General features: G+C 28.3%; 1 protein-coding gene across 1 annotated transcript in view; it reads right to left on the bottom strand.

Annotated features, from left to right (window-relative positions):
- Cul3 (cullin 3) overlaps positions 1 to 26,582 on the bottom strand; it is a 128,509-nt gene that overhangs the window by 83,938 nt on the left and 17,989 nt on the right. Inside the window, exons 2-3 of the mRNA XM_075355749.1 lie at positions 12,358 to 12,555; positions 6,377 to 6,562 (exon numbers count right to left, since the gene is read on the bottom strand). Coding sequence (XP_075211864.1) covers positions 6,377 to 6,562; positions 12,358 to 12,555 — 384 coding nt within the window. The remainder of the gene's footprint in view (positions 1 to 6,376; positions 6,563 to 12,357; positions 12,556 to 26,582) is intronic.

Genomic DNA, 26,582 nt, shown 5'->3' on the forward strand with positions numbered 1-26,582 from the left:
TCCAGTCAATGATGTGCTGTTATTAAAAACAACACTAATCTCTACATTAGATCAGCTAAATGTAAAACCATTAACAGCCATTCCATAGTCAATCAACAACAGTAAGCTATCACTTACAGTTGTCTTTTTAATATTACAATCTTAAACGTTAAAAGAGCTTAACTCAGAAGGAGTAGTTTACCAATCACTCTATCACAATTACCATTCTAGTTTTTAACAAAAGTTAAAAGACCATAAATACCAAAGATCTTTAATTACAGGTAGGTTTAAATTTTATACCACATATGACAGACACGCTAATCTTGCTACTCCTTTTAAGCCTTGTCCTCTGAAGCAAAAACTCAACCAAAGTGGTTATTTAATTGGTATTTTTTCTTTTATTAAAATATAAATTGAAATTTATAACAGCTAAAAATGGAAGCACTGACATAACTATTAAGCAATAACCATGGCCTATCATTCACAACAGCAGACAATTTTTTTTTGAATTTTCTGTCAAATTTTATACAAATAGTTGATGAGTAGTTTTTTTACAACCATCAAATCTTTCAGTCATGTAATTTTCTACTTTTACTACAGTCATAAATTGGCAAGTCTGAAAAAGCACACTTTTTTTATTATTGTAAGAAATAGTTTTTTCTAGTATTTCAATAATAGCATTTAACAATAATCTGATTTTTGAAACAAATTCACTAACTTTTGACAAAAATAATCTAAAGGCCTAAAAATCACAACACATCAATATGTGACCTTATAATACATGGCAAGTTTCCCAACTATTTTAAGACCAGTGCTATTAACAGCAGCTCCATCAGGAAGCAATACAACTGAGGAAAACAAATAATTTATTAACCTGAAAAGATCTTCTGGAAGCATAATTTTAGTTTCAAAGTTAAGTCATAAATATTTTACTGTTTTATAAAATGTTTTTTCTTACAATTAATATAATTATGAGGGCTATTTGGAAATTAACTTCCGATCCTCAGTATCGCGCAAAGGAGCAGGGGGAGTGATTCCATCTTTGCACAGTTGAACAGCCAGTTCAGTATTGTTCTAGTTGTGTAATTGGAAATATCACTCGCTTGTTTGTTCTGTATAACTCTTGTTCAAAATGACTGCTGTCATAAAAAATACCACAGTCTATGAAGTGCATGCTATCACAGTTTCCTTCAAGGAAAAACTTATTAGCTGCTGAAATTCATCATGAACTTTGTGCAATACGTGGAGGAAATATCATGAGTGACACTGAGGTTGAGACAACGACACTATTCATTTCAGGAAGGTTGAATAAACATTCACAACAATGAAAGAAATGGTCAACCCTTAACTGTCGATGAACTTATTGCAAGTATCGATGTGAAAATTCGAGAAGATAGATTTACAATAACATATTATCCTAATTTTTTCCTGGCATATTGCAAATAGTGCTGTATGAAATCATAACCAATAGGTTAGGCTTCCACAAATTTTGTAGTTGCTGGGTGCCGAAGATTTTTTCTGACGCATAAAAAAAAAAGAAGGGGTCAGCACTAACCTTCCTTCACTGTTACCATAAAGAGAAGGATGAATTCCATGACCAATTGTAACAGCCGATGGAGACAAAGGTTAAATTTTTCAACGTGGAAACACCAGTTCTTGAAAACCTGTAAAGGCCTGACAAACATTTGCTTCAAAAAAGCTCATAGCATCAGCTTTTTGGAGCCGTAAAGGTGTGATGATCTTTGTTGATTTTATGAAAAGAGGCATGAAAATTAATGCTGAAATTTACTGCAAGAAACTGAAGAAATTGAGAAGAGCTATACAAAACAAACGAAGCAGTGTGCTGACTTCAGGCACCATTTTTCTTCATGACAACAATCATCCACATACTGCAGTAGGCACCCAACATAAAAATGACAGTTTCAAGTAAGAGTAATTTAACGTCCTCCACATAGCCCTGATTTGACTCCCAGTGATTTATCACCTTTTCCCAAAAATGAAGAAATGGGTAGAAAAACAGTGTTTGAAAATGGCAAGGAGTTAAAAACCAGTGTTACTATCTGGCTAATTCACAGGTGGTAGAGTTTTTTGACAAAGTTATTCAAAAACTAACGATATGACTAGTACCTTAATTTGGACAGCAATTATGTAGAAAAGTAGCTAAAAGATATGGTTACAAGATTTACATAATAGATTATTTTTTTATTGGTGTTTTCTTTAATAATGAATCTGAAGTTACTTTACGAATAGCCCCTGCATTTAATAAGCAAAATATATATTCTTTAATAATTTCCAATTACTTTTTACATCACTCATGGAATATCTATTTTTAATTAACGTCAAAAATTATACTTGGTTACAGTTTAAAGCACTTATAGCTGAAATAAAGAAAAATGAACCACAAAAAGTTTTACCAACATTACAAACTGAAATTGATAAAAATGCCTCTGTCAAAAATATCATGCTCCTAAATACTAATATAACACATGTGACTGAAGATCATAATGGACATTTGAACATTGCTTAGAAACTTTCTTCTAAAAGAACTGAATAATGAACTAAAAAAAAATTTTTATATATGAGAAAGTTGGCTTAATGACAAAGAATTAGCATATGATGTTACAAAAAACAAAAAATCTATTCTAATGCTTCCACCAGATATTACTATAAAAACAAAAGATCCTAGTTTAGACAACCAAACAGTACATAAAATACAACTTAAGATATTACAAAAAGAAATTGTAATGTCTATAAAAAATAAAGTACATAATCCGAAGAGTGGTCCAGTAGTTGTTGAATGCGTACATGATGATGTAGCCAAAACAAAAGAGATATTGCTTATGAACATAAGTGGAGGTTATGATACAAAATTAAAAAATCCAAAAATCAAAATTACTGGTATTATCAAATCAAATTTGGACGAAGAAATATTAGAATCAGATATCAACGAAAGAAATTTACAAGAATATGAAAGCAAATGTAAGGCATTACATGTATTCTTCAATTACTACAATAATTCACAGGATGGTATAGTAAAGTTACTTCTAAGCTATACCAATATTGTCAGAGATAATTTCAGAATATACATTGGTCATCAATGTTATGAAATTCATTATAAATTAAACCACATATCATGCCTGAACCATGGAAGATTTAACCATAGTTTGAAAAAGTGTAACAATCCACCTAAATGCATAATTTGTGCAGATCACAAAACTAAGGACTGCGATCCAACCCAGATAAATTGCATAAATTGTATAACACAATTAACACACATATGCAATATATTTTTAATCAATTGAACAGTGTTATCCCTACAACTGATTACTCAATAAAAACTATTATACCAAAGTACTTAAATAAAATGAAGTTATATTAAGTCAAAAGTGTTGAACATAATAAACAATGAAGATAAAAGTGTTGAGTATGATAAATATGATATATCTGCCATCAAAAATGAAAAGACTTTACAACAACAGCAACAATTAAGCGCACGACAATATCAATGGTCATTTGTCAATATAAGGATAACAACTGTAAAACCATTATTTAACATCACAAAAAAGTGCTATGAGCTGAACTCAAATGATTTAAGAGTATTCTTTAATTAATATTTCAATATATTATACATATAAATAACTGTAATATATTTTTTGATTTTTCACTAGCATTGAAACTATCAAAAAATATATTAGTTATTTATATACATAATAAAATTAGTGAGCTCAACAAATCTCAGCATACATCATGTCAATATTCATGGTTTATTTAAATAATAATTTAGACAAATTAGAAGTATTCATAAATAGTCTTTCTAAAAAAATAAAACCAGAATAGCTAGCGCAGAAACCTGGTATACAGCACCCACTTCTTTTAAAACTTGATGAATATAACATGAAGTACAATAACAACAAATTAAATCAAAACTTTAATTTTTTCTTATATTAATTTTTTCTTTATTACAGCAAAAAATTATTGCACAAAAGTGCAATATTTAAAAGCTGTGATATAAAGAAAAAAGAATTTATAAATTAGTTAAAATTATACCTGGATTTGAATGCAAAAATATTAAAAATCATATAATTGCTAGTGATTTTTATAAACACATTTTAAAAGTAGACAGATAATGATAACTATTTTGATAATTATCTCAAAAAAGATTATTTCTCTACGATAAGAGATATTAAATGAACTAATAAAAAGATCAAATCTGAACTTTCAAGCAAATTACTGAACACAATCCAATTTTTATTATATTTATAAACAGTAAGATATAGCGTGGACAAACTAATTTTGAATATTTGTACATTAATAATAGTAATAAACTTTTACCACTGTGTGCATTAAATGCACTGGTATATTTAACATGTTGCTGATATTGCAACTATTTTATTTTTTTTTTATTTTAGTCAATAAAATAAAAAAATATTGCATTGAGATGTGGTTATTAAGAAGTGTGCTAAAATTATCCTGGATAGAAGGTTCACAACTGAAAAGATCTTTGATAAAATGGCACAAAAAGAAAATGATTAATGACTATAAAAGTAAGCAAATTAGAATAATATTTTGGTCAACCAAGCTACTATTTAAAAATTAAATTAAGTAAAAAAAATCATGGATCACAGATGGAATTTTTAAATTTAGGTCAATGAAAAGTTTCATATAAAAACTGGAAAAAGATATTGACAAGATCAAACAAAAGAAAAAAAGTTAATTTCCAAAATAAATTAACTCATTAAGTATCTAAAAGAGTATATTGTACCTAAATCCAAAACTAATAAAAAAATAAGGAATTATATAAAGTAAAGAATATGCAAGCAAAAAAATATTAACCATACAATGACCCTCAAAGTATAGAAACTGAGATTGCAAACCAGATTAATGAATTTCTAAGCAAAATGGTAGAAAATTTAACAAAAAAAATATCAAAAGAAAACCTGTATTCAAATAGCAATAACAAAATCAAATCATTTGATTCTACTTTTTTTTATGATCTTAAAAATTAAAAATCCCTTTCGATGTTCAATACTTGGAGCCTCTTTTGTTTTTTAGTATACATCATCAACCTTTTAGATCTTCTACTTCAAGGATGTATTAAAAATTTTCTGATGATACTGCCTTGTTATGCTTTGAAGACATATGGGAACAAACAGATAAACATATAATAAAATAGAACACTTCTTAAAAATAGTTGCAGATTGGCTTAAGAATAATTTACTTTCTCTGAATGTTGAAAAAACAGTATACATAGCATTTACAAAACTATGAAAACAACATGAATAAAGGTTCTTTAAAATTAAACAAACAAGAAATAAAGGAGTTAAATTTACAAAATAGACTTGATTAGATTAATATGGAAAAATTACAAAACAAACATAAAAAAATCACTCGATCTACAACAAACTTATGTTTTATCAGTTCTTACATTTATCTACCAGCAGTTACAAATTAAATATAAAAATTCAAACAGCAAATCAAGATAATAATCACTAATATTACCAAAAGTGAACTTACATGTAGGCAAAAAGGCTTCTATTCAATGCCATAACGTACTTCCAGAAATTTAGAATTTGAATTCAAAAAATAAAACTGTTTAAACCAAATTAAAGAAGTAGATACATGATAAAATTTAAATTTAAGATACCTACAAAATTGTAATTAATGTAAACAAATGATTATTAACAGACACGAGTAAGAATTTAGCTTTATATTTTAAGTTTAAATAAGTAATTTGTAATAAGTTTAAGTTTGTAATTTCAATTAATATGTCATCAGGTCTCCACACAGGTAAATAATATGTAGTAGTTGTCTTATTGTAAGAATATTACTTGTATGTACCTGACAAATAAATAATCGACTTTTTAACTGAATTATTTGGATTTCTACATGTAATGTACATATGTGACCTTACTTAACATACAGTTGAATTTAACAGAATATTTATCTTTAATTATTTAATATATCAATCTAGAATTTAATTTTTTTTGTTAAACAGAAAAATTAATAAATAAAATCATAAAAATAAAAATAACTAACACTACCTCTGGGGTAAGATGCTCTCTGTAAATGTTACACTATGCTCTCTGTAAATGTTAAGATGAAGCAATAATCTAACTTTTCAATAACTGCAAATGATTTCTGAAACTCCCTTTTAACAGAAATCAATTTAAAATATGCTCAACATTAATATAATTACCAAACAATTTACACCTACATATATTTTTAACACTAATTGACCAGGTATTCCATTCAAGTTTTATATAAAAAATGAAGTTACATAACATGATAAAAATCATTTCATTTTATCATACTTTCACATATATTCTCTGCACACAAGTTTTACCTATTATAAAACAAATAATATAATACTGCATTAATACCAAACAGGTGCAGTTACCTGATCTCTAAATATAATCAGTCCAAGATTGTACACGTTATCAACATCGTTCTGCTGTACATACACTCTATCCATATACATAAGTATATCCCGAATCATCACCATAGATGTCTGATGATCATTCCACGCTTGGTTCAAAGTTTGTAGGAAGTTGTTATGTAATGCTCTTAAAACATCTTCTCGCACCTAAGAGAAAGCAAATTTAAATTTAAGTTAAACAAAATAAGTTGCATCATATGCCACAATGATAAAATTTTTATTTGTAGAAAATGAAACTATAAAAAAATGGTTTAAATAACTACAATTTACTTAATAGGAGGTTATAAAAACTATGAGTAACAGATTAGCTTTCACTCTACATTAAGCATCCTCAGAATTTCTTTCACATTGAGTTTCTGGGAATTTCTTTTGCTGGATTAAATATGTCAAGCCCAACAATGTTGACTTCAAGTTTTGTGTTAAACTTGGGGAATCCACGATTGTGACCTTTGAAAAGTTAACAGGCCTATGGGGAACATTACTTATCAAGAGCACAAGTTTTCCGCTGGCACAAATCATTTTTGGAAGGCCAAGAAACGTTGAAGATCAACCTCGCTCAGGGACTTTAAAATCTGACGAAAACGTTGAGCATGTAAGATGAGACCATCGTTTAACAATAAGGATGATGAGTGAACAGTTAAATTTAATTTACACTTTCACCGTACATCGAATTTTGACAGACGATTTGGACATGCGAAATTGGTGCCGAAAAACCTCACAACGGAAAAGGACAATCGAAGAAACGTGTCCATTGATCTTGAGAGGATTGACAATGACCAAGAATTCTTCAATCATGTGATCACAGATGATGAATCCTGGATATTTGAGTACGATCCTGAAACAAAGTGGCAAAGCGAAGAATGGCACACACCGTCATCTCCTTGACCGAAAAAATGTCGAATGAACAAATCAAAGATCAAAACCTTGCTGATTTGCTTTTTTGACAGTAGGGGTATTATGCATAAAGAATTTGTTCCTCCAGGACAAACTCTCAACCAAGTGTTTTACAAAGGTGTCCTTGAAAGGCTCAGGATAAGAGTGATTCACGTGAGACCAGACACTGCAGACAAGTAGATGCTTCATCATGACAATACTCCGTGTCACACAGCCATTTCCATCAGGGAATTTTTGACCTCAAAACACATTCCTGCGGTTCCTCAACCCCCTATTCACCTGATTTGATTCCTTGTGACTTTTTCCTTTTCCCAAAATTGAAGCATGTCTTAAAAGGACTTCATTTTGGAAATCTGGAGAACATTCAAAAGACTGTGACAGACCAGTTAAAAGCCCTTCCAGTTGAAGCCTTCCAGCGCTACTACCAGGAGTGGGTACAATGACTCCGCCGGTGTATAGCTGGCCAAGGGAACTACTTTGAAGGGGATAATATTGTTGTTTGAAAAAAATAAAAACTTTGGTAAGTAAAAAGTCAGTCATTACTTTTCTCACACACCTCGCATATACATGGTTCAGCCAGAAGGATTTTCAGATAATTCTGGTTGAGTCTGCAAATTATTTTATAATTTATATGGACTCAAGCAAGCATTCAGAAATTGGAATCAAATTTATCAAAACACTTCATGACTTCGGTATGAGACTCACAAATGCTGATCCATGTATCTTTACCAACTCACTTGATGAAGATAGAATCATTGTTGCAATACATGTCGACAATGGTCTATTATTAGCTAAAAACCAGAGATGCTAATAGACTTTTTCAGAGATTACACCAAGAATTTAAGTTACTGAAGATCATTCAGATATGTATCTTGGATTACAAATGCAAAAAGAAAAGGACGGTACTATCTCGCTCCGTCAAGCAATGTATGCTAATGAAGTTCTACATCAGTTTAATATGCATAATGTCAACCCGGTATATATACCTGCAGACCCAAATCATGAAGTGAATGCTAATGTACAAGTAAATCAAGAAAAAATGTACAAAGTGCCATATAGAGAAGCAATTGGTTCTTTGCTTTGCCTATCAAATGGTACATATCCAAACTTAACTTTTGTCATCAACAAAGCAAGTTGTTATATGGAGAAAACCCCACCAAAATACACTGAAACGCTGTAAAAAGAATACTCAAATACATTAATAAAGGTACTGTGAATTACGGTTTAAAATTCAAAAAGTGTAACAATTCAAGCTTAAAAGCATTTAGTGATGCTGATTTTGCTGGTAAAGCTGAAACTAGAAAATCAACATCTGGATATTTGTTAAAACTATGATCAAATGTGCTTACATGGCGTTCTCAGCATCAATCTACAGTTGCCTTATCAACATCAGATGCAGAATATATTGCATCAAGTGAAACTGTCAAAGAAATTGTTTGGATACATCAACTGCTAATAGACCTGCATTTTACCCATCTCAATATCACACTATATGCAAAACATATGGAAATTTAGTTTCATCATATCAGAGAGAATTACATAGTAAAATATTCAAGTTGGAATATATTAACTCAAAATACCAGCTTACTGACATTAAAGAAAATAATCTGTTTTCTTTAAAGATATTACAAATGTTTATTTATTTATATTATAATGAAAAAGTTAAACAGGGATAACATTATGCATAAACAGGGAGAATATTGAATATTAATTATAGCACTGTTTGTAATAATGTTATATCCATAAAACAGATAAATTATGTTTTAGTATAATCTGAAAAGATAGATCTCAGATATAAAGTACAGGTTGCAAGCATCTGTTACAAATATTTTTTGTATTGTTTTACATGGCATTGTTATACCTTTTTTCTATAGTGTTTGCCACGTTTTGTTATACAACAAATTATCTCTTTTGAATTAATCAACTCTTTTTTAATCTGTGCAATTATTAACAATGAAGGAGCATATACCAAAAGGCAAGAGAAAGAAGCTTGATCTTAAAAGTAGAAAGGGAATGTTTGTAGGTTATGGTGAAAGTACAGAGGACAGAGTTTATTTTCCAGACATGAATGTAGTAATATTAGCCATCTAAACCAAATAATTTCTTGTTTTTTTATTGTAATGTCAACATGAAGAAAGAAGAACCCATATCCTAAAATTGAACATGCTGAAATGTAATTAAGATGTGACTGCAGATGAAAGTTTAGAAAGAAGTTCAATGAACATGAACACAAATATTTCTTCTAATAGAAGACAGTTTTATCCTAGGGATCAGCTGCAGCCTTAATTAAAAATAATGATTATGAGACCTGTCTGTTAGTGTGACCGACATTGAAGAACCAACATCATATGAAGAATTTAAACAGTTGATTTTTGCTAAGCAGTGGTAAAACGCTATAGAAGTTGAACTGAAGTCATTAGCTGAAAATGACACATGGGATGTTATTTATAAGCCAGAAATATGTGACGCTGTTGACAGCGTCACATATTTCAATGAATGTTTATTTTACTGTTGCTAAATTAAATACATTTACATTAATGTTAGCTGTTAGTGTAAATTTTGACCTGTTATGCAAGTGGATGTCTGTAGCGCCTTTTTGCACAGCAAACTAAAAGGAAGTGCATTTATTTGTTAACCTAAGATTTGCAATTTACCAAATGGTAAAGTGTGTAAAACTGAAGGCAATTTATGGTTTAAAAAGTTCTCCCAAATGCTGGTAGGAAAAATTTCATGAATTCACGATCTCAGAATTTGTTAAGATCAAACAATGATTATTGTTTACATTTCAGATTATCTAATTATCACAGGCTCAAACAAGCAAGAAATTAATGTTTTTAAGAATGAAATGAGAAAGTTTAAAATGAAAGATTAGGGTCAAATTTCATATTATTTAGGTATTACTGCAGAACAAAGTTTAAAATATGGGGTGATAACTTTGAATCACAGTAAATATCTAAAAAATGTACTAAAATGTTTCAATACATTTGATTGTAAAACTGTTTCTATTCCAACGGATAATAATTTTGATATAATTATTTGCTGAGTAAAAACCAGAAAATATTGAGATAGAAAGTGTCAAAAAGTAATAGATTGTATTATGTATGCGATGTTAGGCAGTAGACCAGATTTGTGTGAAAGTATTAGTAGTACTAATACTAGTTTATTTTATTAGTTTATTAATAAATGATTTATTAATATGTCTAAAGAATATTACATTACAATAAAGGAACTATTGATTTGGAATTAGTTTATAGTGAAAATTCTACTACTGATATTATCAATGATATTGTAGATGCTGACTAGGGTAGTGACACCACTGACAGAAAGACAGAGTAACCATTTTATTTAAGAGAAGATTAAGCAAGATATAATAAAGTATGTTATGTACCATCAGATGTTGGCTGACATGACCCACCAGGTTGGTCTAGTGGTGAACGTGTCTTCCCAAATCAGCAGATTTGGATGTCGAGAGTTCCAGCATTTAAGTCCTAGTAAAACCGGTGTTCTTTGGTGGTTGGGTTTCAATTAACCACACATCTCAGGTATGGTCGAACTGAGAATGTACAAGACTACACACTTCATTCACACTCATACATATCATCCTCATTCATCCTCTAAGAATTATCTAAACGGTAGTTACCGGAGGCTAAACAGGAAAAAGAAAGAAAAGATGTTGGCTGACATACTTACCAAGCCTCTCGGTAAGTGTCAATCAAAAGATTAAGAAATTTAATGTTAAATAAAAAGTAACCAAAGTTCATTGTGTTTTTTTCTTAGTAAATTTTTGTTGTGTATATAATGTTATATTTGTGAGATTGTCAGTTGTATCATATGTATTATTTTTATTATTGTAAACATTTCGATTCAGGTAGGGTTGTGATACAATCAAAATGTTGGTTACTAAACTTATATATCATTTTGATTTATATTGATCAATAGTATAGCTATCAATAGCGAGCGAGGGAGCGTTGATAGGAAGCATAGTGTTGAAAAGACAATGCAGAGTACACACTGTATATGAGAGTTCTTATTTGATTAATAAATCAAATAAGAACTCTAACATTTAATAAAATATTTAAATAAACTGCTGGTCATCAATTGTGTATTTATTTACAGCACCCTGCAACAGTATTAAAACATTCCTTTTATTTAATAAAATATCAATTAAACAAATGTTTCAATTTGTATTTTTCCTTAAAAAGATATTCAAAAATATTTATTAATAATCATCATGAATAATAAAATATTTATGATTCGTTCAAAAAGAGGACACCAGTAGAAAAAATGTTACCATATTGGCAAAATGCATACTATTTAAAAAATAAAATTATTCACTTTAATAAATAAAATTATATTTAATATAAAAAAAACTTTTTTAAATAGACTGTCAGATCTAATTAGCAAAACCTTCTTACATAGTGGAGTTACAGGTAGATCATTTTAAGACAGATGTCATTACTATCATACACAAATATCATATTCTCTACCAGATTACTCCAATGCTAATTAGCTATGAAAGGAAAGTCCTGTGGAAGAAAAATTTATTTTTTTTATTTTTTTCAATAAAATAATTGTAAATGACAAAGATCCATGAAAAAAGGTTTCAAATAAAAATGATTTTAAAAATAAACTAAATCTGAATGGATGGGGATATGATCTACTTGTTCACTACCTGCCTTTGATTACTTGAATTATTATTCAAAAGATCAAAGAGACCACTGCACATACAACAAAATGTTAATGTACTCTAACAAGTAAAACATTGCTTAAAATATAAACCTCACCATAAAAAACCCAGGACTGTTCTAATCAAAATGTTACTACTGTTTTCCTTAATTCTGTTGAACAAGAGCAGGAACACTGCTTTTTCTTTCTTGATGATAATCCTTATTTGATGAGGTCCACAAATTATGTTAAATCAAATAAAGACTTTTAATTTATAACTACACAATTTGCAAAGGAAATGAAATCTAATTCATTTTGATACTACAAAACTTTAATCATTAGAAAAATTAAAATCATGTTTACATTATACAATAACCCTGTACCTTTGATTCCAGGTGTTGCGTAACAACTTCCTTCAACCCTGTGTACAAACGTTCGCCATGTTTATGTAAGACCATCGTATAAGCATTTCTATACAGTTCTTCAAAACTTAAACCTGAGTTGTTTTTCTTCTGGATTTCTTGTATTGCACTTTTTAACAATGCCCAGATTGTGTCCACAAACTTTTCGTCCATGGACATCTGTGAACAAATAAATATTTAACTGGTAAATAACAAAACAATCCTTAGTATCAATAAAGAATAGGCAATTAAAATTTTTTAAAAATTAACATGTTTCTAAATCAGAATGTGTGTGTGTGTGTGTGTGTGTGTGTGTATGTGTGTGCACACACACCTAAAGAAAAAATTTCAAACTTTCTTTTTAAATGTTTACAGGCAAGCAACCTGTTTTAACATAAATCAAATCAACTTATATACCGAATGAGAATGACTAACATCAAACTTGTATGACTGGGGAAATCTAAAAGTTTCAGATTATAAGATCACCATTGCCACACCAAAACATCATCAACATTCTAGTATAAAATAAAGATTATAGAAATGACAAAAACTACTAAATATTTAATAAAACAAAGGATTTTATAGCAGCTTTATGGTTCATGACAAACTAAGAAAAAAGACATCCACTTATCTTGAAACATACAGTGATTATTTTTATATCAGCAACACGAGAACCATAATCATAAATTGTATGCACCAAGGCATTATGGAACATTGAAAGCAATAAACTTATGCACCTGCTTGTGAAATTGGTTTTCAGGGAAAATTAATTTCTGTTAGATTTACAAAAGATGTAATAAAAAATTATAAAATACAATTTGCAATAGAGTAAAAGCACAGTAAATAATTTCACCATTACCCAGCAGAAAAATTTTTGTAATATAAGTAATTACATTAGGTTCAACGAAATAAACTACCCATTCTGAAATCCAAGAAAGTTAATAAATTTTGATTTCAGATAATAACATAAGAACACACCATATTCAAAAAATGGATTCCAATAATTCAGAAAATATTCTATGATGAAAAATCTAAAGTTCATATAAAAAAGTTTAAAAATGCTTTTGAGTAGTACATAATTAATGTAAAACAGTTATCATTTATATTATGTACAGTAATGATAAATAAATTGAACAATGGTTTTTTTTGAGCGACTTTTAACCGTTAAAAGTCGCTCAAACTTATCACTATTATAATGTCAGTTTCATTCTGAAATTTTTTATTCATAATTTCGTGGGCCCAAGTAAATCAAATTCATATTAATTATAATTGCAGGTTCTACAGTAATTTAAGGTGCAATAACAAATGACAATCAAAACAGTTCCCCAAAATGTTCATTATTAAATTCTAAACATTTTTGTATAGTTTTTACAAAAATCAAAAGTTTTATTAAACAAATGAAGTAACTAGAGCTTTATACAAAGAGATATTGATTGGGCACAATGAAATTACAAAGTAATACATCCAATTACAACTAGTGACAGGTTAATCAATCTATTTCAGAAATTTATAACTACCCTTTCCTTTTCATTCCACTTGCTAACTTAAATTTGTTTTTTAAATGTTCAAAACTGTTCTAAATATACAACTAAATAACTTATAAATATGTAACACTGATAATTAGTTCCTGTAAATTTGTATTCCCTATACGCCTGCTACAAATTATGTCAAAATATCTTAGTTTATTTACTTAAAAAATTAAACATAATAATCTCACTTTATTACACTGATTCAATGCTTTCTGAAATAAAATGAAGCCGCAGATTTGAATTACATAAAATTACTATTAACTATAATAGCTTCCTTTAATTTCCGTGGCAGAGTGGGAGCATTTCTGCCTTTCATCCAGGGTCCAGGATTCGAATTCCGGTCAGCCACAGTATTCATTTCATAAGCTACAAATTTCTATTTTCACACTGCCATGCACAAGCATCTTTGTAAGCTACTGTGATGAATTAATCCATATAAGAAAAAATAATTTTTTTATTCACCTCTCTTTCAATAACTCCAATTTTGACCAACCCCAAATTAATTAAAATTTCTCATTTCTCTATAATCACTTTACTATATAGTACTAAAAGTACTCAAAAAATTTGAACAGTCAGAAAAGATTTATTTGAAAACCGAATGCAGCTTATATACATTACAACAATTACAAGTTAACTGTATAGGTGAATTTAATAGAAAAATTACTAATATTAATTTATTATTTGCACAAATTGTTAATTAACAAAACAGATTTTTCAAGGTACAGATAATACAGATTTGACAATATTTGTCAAGAAAGGAGAAATGATATGCTGTTATAAGGAAAATGAATTTTAATTTTAAAAATAAAAACAAAAAAAGAATTAATTGTGTATTAAAGAATATAATAAAAATATTAAAGAATAAAGCTTTTTCTTGTACAATGATTAGTGTTTGACAGGCAAACCTTAAAATGCACATCATTAAACCAAACTAAAAAAGTGCAATCATTTTTTACTTCTAACAATATTTATTTCAATTTTGAAACCATTTGTCTCTTTATTCTTTTTTCAGCTTTATCACGAAACTATAAACTATTTAGAAATACCTTTTTACTCCCCTAATTAATTTTATGTCCAAAGTATATGGACTCGCAGCACATGTTATAAACCAAATGAAACTGATCTGTATGAGTTATGTAATTATTTTATTATAATAACAGAATTCTGAGAACACCTCCGGTGAACACAGGAAATTTATATTAAACTTACTTCCTATATTTTGATAACTGTAATGTTATCAACGACATTTAAATTAAAAAAAAATTTTAATCAAACATTTCAAAAAAAATTCTATTAAAAATACAACTTTGTTTCATATAAGTTTCATAATTTTAACTGATGGGTCACGGTCAGATTGGAGTACAGTTACACAAAATATAAAAACTCAACTATAACAAATTCAATGGAAATCCCCAAAGAATGGTTGTTCAGAGAGAGAAGTTTGCTAAATTTAATTTTTAACAAGCTAAATAAATAATATTAAGTCCCCAGAAAATGAAACAAACAAATATAATTTTAACAACAACCTTAATCTCAAAAAACAATCTTTCAAAGTAAAAATCTCTGCCATTGGAAAAGGAGAGAAATGAAACTGTATCAAATGAACTGCATAAAAATCATTCCCAAGAACAGTTTATTACGAGTGGAAATCTGACACTTAACATGACTTTAAAAACTCTTCCTTGAACAGCCAAATCACAATTTGCAACAATTTCTACAATTTTCTACAATTTGTAACTTCACTTAATGACTCAATATCTTCACAGTATATAGAATAAGGTTTTATCTCATTATGGAATCAATAAATCTGGCCCAAGCAAAATGTAAAATCTGATGTACACATAATGTGGGGTTTTCTACCTTTTTAAGATTGGCACACATCAACAACTTTCATAAATTTTCATTACAATCACGATAACATGTAACATTTAGTAATATAACGGTGTCTTGACCTACCACAATAAAACAGTGTTTCCTCTCTTTTTTTCAATGTATTTTCTAGTAATCATTATAGGATTTAAGTAATATCAAACTCCAACTATATTTGTCAAAACATACATCGAAACAAAACTGAACAGTTTTCATACTAATTAAATCTTATTTCTTAAGATAAAATTTAATTAATAGCACTTTAAAAACCACTCTCATAATACTTTTTGTAAAATGCAGTAGGAAATCTAAAGCATTTTTTTATAAACATGCTTTTCTGAATATCTCCCTGCCCAAAATAATCAAGATAGTAATACTTGAAATCCACTTATAGCATACCCATTAGGAAAAAATATATTAATTCTTCTTGCTCGATCCCACTTAAAAGACTGTTGACTAAAAAGTTATTCTTTCGAAGTTGAACACCATACTGTTAGACTTAATTACGTGACTAAGGAATGGACATTCTCTTGTTATTTTCTGATTTGATAAATTTGTCACAGTATATAGTTAAGTTTTAGTGTACCTATTGATAGCATCCATATCATTCTCCAAAACTCAGTTTGTAAAAAATCAGCAACACCTCTCAATCCAAAAAATCAGCAACACCTCTCAATCCCATTTTCATATTATTTTTTTGTAAATTATAGATTTATGTTAAGAGACATAATCGTCTTAATGATAAAAAACTGACATTCAAAAAGTTAAGTTGTAATGTAAAACAGATTTTATAATTTAAACAGACCTCAATTTAAGGATCTCAGATTGCAAAATAGAAACTTAATTTTTCAAACAAACAAAGTTGTAAAAATATCAACCTTACAACTTAAATAAAAGTACAAGTGACACTTATTAGGTAAGTATAAAATATCAAATTAAGAGGCTTTCTGAACACAAAACAAAATCAGTACAAAGTAATTTTTTTTAATGGAGGGTAGACATAATTAAAAAAACCAACTCATAACAAAAATGCATTAATATTCTTTAAAATAAATTTACTCGGTGGCTAATGAACAAACGTTTTCCAACTATAGATGATTAGCTGGCAAGCATAGTGCTGCCTTATTCTGTGGTACATTCCCAATCTGATTTCACATTTCATTAGTGATAAAAATAAGTAATTTCTGTAATACTACATAGTAGCGCTTCAATAATTGAGGATAACAGAGTATTTGGGGCTAAAGGCCCACTCCTGTTCTATCTCTTAATATAAGCTATTTCTCAATTTGATATTTTATTAATAAGAGTAGTATTCAATTTTAATTACAACAAATTATCAACATTTTTATTGCATCACTATTTTTGATTTTGATGATATTTGGTATATGATCAACTACCCACCTTGAAGTGACCAAAAAATTGTTTTTTTATTAAAAAAATTTTTCTTGAGTAATAGACTATTTTCTAAATCTCAAACAGGTAAAAACAGCCATTTTTGTCACTTTTTCCATGAGCTGTAGCATTCTTATTTTACATCGTATAGAGGGTCAAAAAGGTATTGATGGAACTTCATCTTAGTGTACTCAAAATTCATTATGTTCCACAACCAAATCTTGTAATGTTTATTGAAGTTACGTTTACAAATTTGTTTTTTTTTTTCAAATTTTGGGTCCAAAATAAATAATGAAGGACTTAAGGTAACAAGTTTGTAACCTTTTAACTCTTAGATAACTTAGGTACTTATAAAAAAAATTGGACTGCTACAAAGTGTCCATTAAAAAAAAATAGCAAGATTTTGAAAATGTCTCATTTTTGGGGCCCAAAAACCACATGTGGGGCAAGTGGCAAAAATCTTAAATGTTTACAGCAGTAAGTACTTTTTATGTACTTTAAAACTATATAAAATTTATTTTGTTACTCAAAGGGGTTGACGAATAATGAAGCTAACAAAACCGCTAACAAAACCACTAAAAACACCATTTCTTCTAACTGCGAACAATGAATCCAAAAAATTCACAGCATGTATTTTTTCAGATAATAATGTAGGCCTACTAAACAAAATATTTTCATATGTCTATAATGAGATAGCACACACACAAATTCATGTTAAACATGAAAGTGATTAAACATACATGGACATGAATGTTTGCATAATCCTAAATGTAAACATTCTAGAAGGCTCAGTTACCGTTTTGATTTCAATGTTATATGTTGTAATGTTACTAATTTTAATACTGTGGTTAGGTAATGTACACTTGTTTATAAAGTAATTTTATTAGCAGTGAACTTCCCTTTTATGCGATATCTTTTATTTTTTATTTTATTAATTAGAGAAATTTTTATAAAAAAAATTTTAGAAATATAAAAAAAAATATTTTTTGGCCACTACAAGACTGGTAGTTATTATACACCAAATATCATAAAAATCAAAAATAACGATGCAATAAAACTTTTGAAAATTTGTTGAAATAAAATGGAATACCCCAATAATTATATTTTTATAATTTCAATTATTTGTTTGAATGTAATATGTAGACTTTTTATCAATATTTATAATGTAAATTAAATTCTAACACCTACTGGGGATTAAATAAAAAACTTAATGTTTTATTTCGCATATATTAAAGGACAGAAAATTTTTACTGATACCAGTAGAAAATTCCATATGCAATATCTTTTTAACAATTACTCATGGATAACTCAAAGCAATCAGCTAAGTTCAAGTAAACACAGAAAAAATTTATTAAACTCTTTAAAAAAAAAAAGAGCCAAGAGCCACTGTATATTTAACGTTAGTTATTAATATAATTAACATTATAATATTTAAATGGAACCTTTTTTATTTTTCACTGTCCAGTGTATACACAAAAAAAAAAAATAATTTATAACTTAGATATGTGGTTTTCAGAATAATCAATTTTATTTTATTACATCTTATATTACATAGTTATGTAACTAAAAAATTGATTTACTTTATGAAAATAACAACTGGAAAAAATCATATTAAAAAAAGGAAATAAACCAAATTATCCAAAACGGAACCTTAATACATGTACTGCTTAAATTAATAATAACTTTGTAACAATTAACGTCAATAAATTTTGTGGTTTATGTACAATAAGAAAAATTTTTAATGACTAAATAGACTTCAAAATAATTATTAATTTTTAATTATACCAAAACATTTTATAAGGGGATAGAGTTGAGATACCAATAAAAACAATTAAATCTCTCTTTGAAAAGATGTAATTCACTATAAACAAAAGACAAAACAATCTGTTAACTTTTCTAATAACTATAAAAACTGTCAAAAATCATCATCCTTTTTAAATAAAAGTATTACGTATTAAACTTACAAACAATATATAACAAATTACGCTCTAATAATCTCTTAAAAAACAACTAAAAGAAAACTCAAGCAATTATCTATCATGATTAACAGACCCTCAATCAGATTAATAATGAAAATCAACATGAACCATAATATCTGGGATAAAAATAAAAACTATAGGGCAAAATCAAAATAAAATTTTACGAAGCATTTAACTATGTGAAATTCAAAATATATGAAAAAAGTTTTATTTAAAAAAGTAATGAAAATTTCAATAAACAAACAAACAAGTATTTATTTATTTATTTATTTAAAAAATAAATAAAAAATAACACAAATCAAAAATATATTAAATTAATATCTCACTATTTTTAAGTAAATTAACAACAATTTGACATTAAAAATATTACACGTAATATATTAAATAATAAACATACAAAACTCTCACCCCAACATCTGGAACCATCCTGTATGGAGGAGATGTAATATCCACCCTCCATAATCCGATTGTAAAATTAGGTGTTATCTTGTCCATTTGGGTAATCTACAGGGCGTAGCAGGAACAGAATATTTATACCTGACATTTCATACATCAGCATGGGGAAAAAAGTAGCACATGTCACAACTCAGGGGTTCAAAAATACTGAATGATGTAACTTGTCTGCTAAATAATCGTACCATAGTTAAAAACCCATCAATAATACCAAAAGTCTGTTCGTATAGAAGGTGTAGTGTACCTCTGTTATTTTTTTATAAATAAAATGGAAATATAAACACTAGAATTTAGAATAACAAGTCCTGAACAAATGAATGTAGATGTTATTGTATTAAACAACAATCACAACATTATCAGCTGTTAGTAAATAAACACAATAAAAGGTACACAATTTTTAATTAATTAGTTTTTTAATATTAAAAAAGTAAAATAAACCCAAAAACAATTTCATCAAATAAATAATATAGACAAGCAGCTTCTGTGCATTACTTCATGAACAAAATTCAATTTAAAAAACAATGTTTATAAACATGCACATTACATATGTTCTGAAATAACCTAAAAATCAATCCTGGTTTCATAACAATGTAAATTACAATGAATTCCAAGCAAATATTTGTCCACACTTATTAAATTAAAATAAAAATCTGTCTAAACTACAGTAAAAGTAACATACACAAGTTTTTGGTAAGAAAAACCAAAAACAGTTCACAAGTTTTAACACATTAGGTTACACAGTTTCTACACAAACAAGCAAGGTAAACATTTTTATGAGCAGTTTTGTATCATAATTATATCAGTACATTAAAAGTTTTGAAACCAAAAAATTCTAATGAATAAAATCTTGTTGAAGCATATAGAAAAATATTAAAATTGTATTTTTCCATTCTATCCATTCCAATACAGAACCTACAATTGATGTAAGCATGAACTAATTTTTTTTCTATTATCTTCAAATTTATCATTGTTAAAAACTGTACAATTCTTCAAAAGCAAAAGAAATTTTATTAAAATTCATTCATATAATAGTGTAATTAGTATGAAAAAAATCACTTATTGGTATCTCATTTTTAATTATACAATTTTACTGTATAAAATGTATGAACTCGTTTTTACATGTAGATGAAAAACCAGTACAGAATATAAATTTAATTAGAAAATCCTTTCAAACCATTCAATTAACTGTGTCAAGTCAGACTGCTCATAGATTTCTAAGTTTAATTGGATGACATGATCGTAAGTAACAAAACTGAAGAAGCATTATCCTGTAAATTTTCGTAAGTGAAATAAAAGAAGAAAAAAACACAATTTTTATATTATTTAATTACTATAAAAAAATACTACCACTTGTTTATTACATTAGTGTTACTCATGTTTTTTCAGCTCAAAAATAATGTAAAGTAAAATTATTGATGTATTCAGTTTTAAAGTATCTTAATACCCTTTTAAAACCTGTGATAATATAACCTAACACAATAAAGCCTGTCATTATTGTACACCTAGATACAGGTGCCATTTATGAGATTGTATCTTCCATGTTTAAAACACTAAGTGTCTTAAAACTCTTTATTATCCACCTAATTTTTCAATCATCTTGTAACATTTCAAAAGCCTCTATCACCTCTGTTAACTACACCCACACAACCAGTAATGGGGAAGAAGAGATTAAGAATATGAAAAGAGGGTAGAGAAAGAAAGCATTAAAGATTATTTTAACTGTCACTGGGACCAAAAGATATATAAGTTATTTCCTTTAATATACAATTTATGACGTATCATTCCAAAAGTCAAAAATTGTTATAGCATAATTATGTAGAAAATAAAAATTTATGCACTTGTAGAAATTAAAGGACTAACAAACCATAGTTTAAGTAATTAAATTAGTAATATCTTTTGACCCTAGACCATCTATTTTTTTTTTTTTTTTACCTTAGTACTCAGGAAAATAGGTTTATCTTTTTAGTTTTTTAATTGTAGACGCTAAATTCTGCAATGTAAAAAAATAATTGTACAGTAATAATACAATAAATATGAGAAAAAAGCCGGCAATGAATTGTGTACCTTTCCCGGCTGCACCGATCAAGTTATAAAATTCATTTGTTAAATGTAAATCAGTTAACAGGATCCAGAGTTATAAGACCACCAGCCTCCATGGCACAAGTGGTAGCATCTCAGTCTTTCATATGGAGGTCCCTGGTTTGAATCCTGGTCAGGCATGAGATTCACACACGCTACAAATCATTCATTTCATCCTCCGAAGCAATACTTAATGGCGGTCCAGGAGGTTATAAGATAAGACCAAATACAGGCTATCATACATACATACAAATGTCTGTGCGACAAAAATAATTTTTTGGGTTTGAGAATATTGGTATAGAAAACTTTTTCTCAGATTAGTCACAAAAAAATTTATTTTAAATCTACTTTTTTTATTTAAAAAAATTAGTCTCCTTAAGGCCCAAACTTAAAAAAAATTTTAGATTTAAAAAAAAATCGTTACAGCTGTAGCACCATATATAACCAAGAAAGTAAAATTATGAAAATGTAAAATGAAATCTGTACATACATTTTTGTCAAAATGAAACTAACATCCATTTCATAGAAATATCTTATATTTTCTTAAAAAGTGATTCTTTCTTTGTAACAATTCAAATTAATTTTGAAAATGGCAGTTTTAATTTAATTAAATTTGCAGTTGATAATTGTTGGATTATAATCAGTTTTTAATAAATATTAACAGACATATTATTACCTTCATATTATAATCATAAAATAAAACTTTTTAAATACATACTCCTTGAGTTGTTTCAGACTACTTAATTAAAATATCTATAAAATGGAAAACTACATAAAATTGATATAAAATGCAAAGGTACAAAATCAAACTATATCTTATATAAAACACACTATCTCATCCCTTTTCTGAAGAATCGATACATATAAATTGGTGCAAAATAGAATCAATAAGAAATGTATTGTATGTAATTGCTTACCTAATCAAAACATCATCATCAATGTATTGTACAGTAATAAATTAATCAAATGTAAACAAAATGTTGACAAATGTGTCGACTGCTGAAACAGTCATCCTCAGTCCTAAATACACATAACTTTTGGATCTTAAAACCTATGTTTAATATCAATAAACAGTGTGCAAATCTAAAATATTGTGTTCAGAAGATTTTTCAGTAAATTATAGTAGGAAAAACTATCATATCTGAAAACTCAAGCTAATAAAAATGTAAAGAAAATATTTCTTTTAATCTATAGGAACGTCATTGTATGGCAGGTCCTATTTGATAGAGTTTACCAGGCATCATCCAAGCAATTTTGTGTTATCTGTTTGAATTTAAAAATTGATTGAACCAATTCAAATCCCACAGAGTGCAGGAACATTCACTCACTCATTTTCCTCAAGAGAGAATATAGTTGAATGGTTTATGTGTTGGATGTTTTCACATGTTATGCTGGAAAATTCAAGATTATTCTTTACAAACATGTAACCTTTGTCAGGTAGTCCTTTTTTCTGGAGGAAAAGCAATTTATAACACATTTTGTTCTGGCCAGCTTTAATCTAGCAAAATAATATTATTCATCAGTAATATGCTTCACCTATACAAGCAAAAATAAACACAATCTCTCAATACCTAAAGAAGATGGCCTCTCATTTCTGTTCCTTATATTTGATCCCTTTCCTCTTTTTTGCTTCAGTAGGAATAGGGCAATGCTAGGCATAGTTGAGGATGTCAGGACCTGTAATGATAGTACATCTTTGGTACATCTTTGGCAGCGTTACAGACGCTGCCTATGAACAAACTCAAGAACAATTTTCCTATTTGAAGGCTGCAAAATAAGCCTAAGAAGTCAATCGGATAAAACCAGGTCTCTTAATTCTCCAAAATATATGTCAAATCACTCCATTCCTTTTTAAAGAAAAAAATAAATACTGCTTATTCAACTTATTTCTGTTTAAAATAAAGGTTTTATTTAACATGGCAAACCATGCGAAAATGGTATACTACTATGAAATTAAAAGAATATCTGACAACACCCTTTATAACAAAATATAAGGCCAAGAAAGAGAGCAATCAGAAACTTCTGTAATGTAATATAATTAACTAATCCCTAAACTTACTAAATGCATTAACTCAAGTCTATTTTATGATGAAGATAGGTTATTCAAAGTTAAGTAAATCAAGCCTTTAAACATAAAGGTTTATTCAATGTAAAGAACTTTATCTATATTCTTCCTTTCATTATTAATTAATCTCTTATAAACCAGCAGCTGACTACTACACGTAAATAATGGCTACTAAAAGTTATGTTAATAAACTACATTAAAGAAGAAAACATACTCTAATTACAATACTTATATATATTTTACTTGTTACTCAATACAAGGTGGAAGTATATTAATTTTGTAAACAACACTTTCATTCACAGATTCCAACAATTACAATTTACAATTGTCTCTCAGGAGGATGAAATCATTTTCCAATTCATAATTATACTGTGTATCTTTGGTTACCAACTGGGGTTCATCTTTAGCAAGTGATCGAGGCTTCAGCATAATTTATATCTATAATAAACACTAAAATTTCTGAAACTATCCAATATGAATGTAGCTTTTTTAAAAGATCTTAACTATCTGATACACAGGTCATCAAGAAACACATTTTTGAAACTCTCCTCTTAAGAATACCCTAAATATAAAAAAAAAAATTCAAACACAATACAGCAAGACATTTTTTCAAGTTAAAAATTATAACTAAACATTATATTCACTGAATTACTGTGAAAAAATAATTTATTTTCTTTGTGAAAGTAAGCTAATCATTAGCCTACAACCTGTATGAGAAAAGAATTTATTTTTGCATGCACTGATAAAATACGGATATGAATTACAAAAGGTCAGCTTGAAGGCTGGTTTGATCTCCACCAATGTGGAGCTCAAGCCAGTCCAAAAAAAACCAAGACAAAACTAATGAGCTATAAAAAAACCAAAAAGCTACAGCACAGCCTACTTGTGTTACAGTAAAAAGTTATGCCATACAAAAGTTACAACTTATTCCTTTTTCCTCTCGGCAGCATTCACAACTGGTTGATAAATATACTGCCCAAGTAAAAGTTAATATCTCAAAATTAATAAGTCACCTTCTCCAAATACTCATCATTTCTATTATTTTTTTTTTTTTTTGTAATTTATAAAATATGTTAAGTTGCTAATATGTTTTTCTCATGATTAAAAAACAGAATTTTCAATAATAAATAAAAATAACTTAATATAAACTTTATATATTTTGAATATTTGTCAATGATATTTCATGATTTTATACTGTATTTTATCAATCGTGGCATTGACAAAAAGATTACAAAATTAATCTATATTAAAAAATAATGCCACTAATTGCACCTATTATAATGGCTGCTCAGCCCCTAGACAACTTTCAATTTTAGTTTATAACCAATCATATGTACAAGATCTGTTCAAAAAGATTCACATATTTTTATTTTTATATTTTATGGATATAACTTATTGAATCTAGTATTCCTTTAGAATTATTCTCTACATTGGCATACTTATTTTAATGCTGTTTCAAACAGGAAGATCATACTTCTTTTTCATCATCATCCTGTTTGTGAATTGCCTTAGTTTTATCTAAAATCTTCACTCTCACAACACAAATTATTTTTTGGAAGAAAAATAAAGTGAAGAGGAATCACATAGGGAGAATAAAAATTCTCAGGAAGTATATTTATTTTATTAATTTTTTTTACAAAGTTAATTAATAAGCAATGCATTATCTTTTCACAGTGCAAACATTCTTCTTTTCAGAAGGCAATCATGTAGTTCAAAGTAGCATCACCAATAAAGTTAAATTTTTTGCACATTTCATCCCCATTAATGCAACTTAACAGTGCCTGAAAGAATATAGCATGTTGGCATGATTGTATTTATAATTCTAGATCATCAACAGTGTTGATGATCGTGTGTTGTTGCCACAACACAAATTTTTAGATTTCTTATCATGACAACTTAACATATTCTATTAAATCACATTTTTCTCTAATTCTCCCACAGTTGGCTGGTAATTAGAAAAAACCGGACCGTTCAGTAGTCTCATGTAAACAATATCAGGTGATGATATGGGTAGTGATTCTGTTCTTGGCTCATCATACAAATTCTTGACAACTGATTAAACCAATAGCTATAACACTATAAGCTATAAAACACTATGGGCTTTCTGTATAATTTCATGTACACAGTTACTCATTAGTGTACTCACTAGATGGCCATAAAGTCCCCCAATGAGCGTTCATGATTACCATAAATTTATAAAACTACATCTCCAAATATCTATCTGGTATTTTTACTGTCCTGCAGCATATACTGTACTATCATTTACGTACTGTTCTTCAAACATAGTTAGTCCAATTATACATTTGCTGTCCAACAATGGGCTTACCCCTCTATAGGAACTTCCACCACTTCACTGTCATCTTTAGCTAAAATAGCCAATACTAATTACATGATGGTGCAACAGGAATTTTGCAACTTTCTTTCCCAAGTAAATCCATTCAGATGTAGAGATTTATAATGATACGATCTAAGCAGGACAGATGACTTCTGTAGAAGTAGTCAGTAGTTCGGTCTGCCTGATCAGGACAAGATATTTTCTGATATATTATTATATGGCATACTAATGGCCCTTTGTCAAATTACAGATTGATTCCAACATATTATCTTGTGCTCTTCAGGCACTATCTGACATACTCACTATATATTATACACTATAAAGTTAATATTATCATCCAATAATATTAACTTTCCAATAATATTATCATCCAATAATATTAACTTTCCAATAATATTATCATCCAATAATATTAACTTTCAGGCATCCTTTCCTTACTAATCGCCATTCAGATGTCAATTTTTGCCAGGTACCTAACCAAACTGAACTTCCAGTTAATGAACAAC

The sequence above is a fragment of the Lycorma delicatula genome, chromosome 2 (genome assembly GCF_047948215.1).
Source record: "Lycorma delicatula isolate Av1 chromosome 2, ASM4794821v1, whole genome shotgun sequence".
In the NCBI taxonomy this organism is placed as follows: Eukaryota; Metazoa; Arthropoda; class Insecta; order Hemiptera; family Fulgoridae; genus Lycorma; species Lycorma delicatula.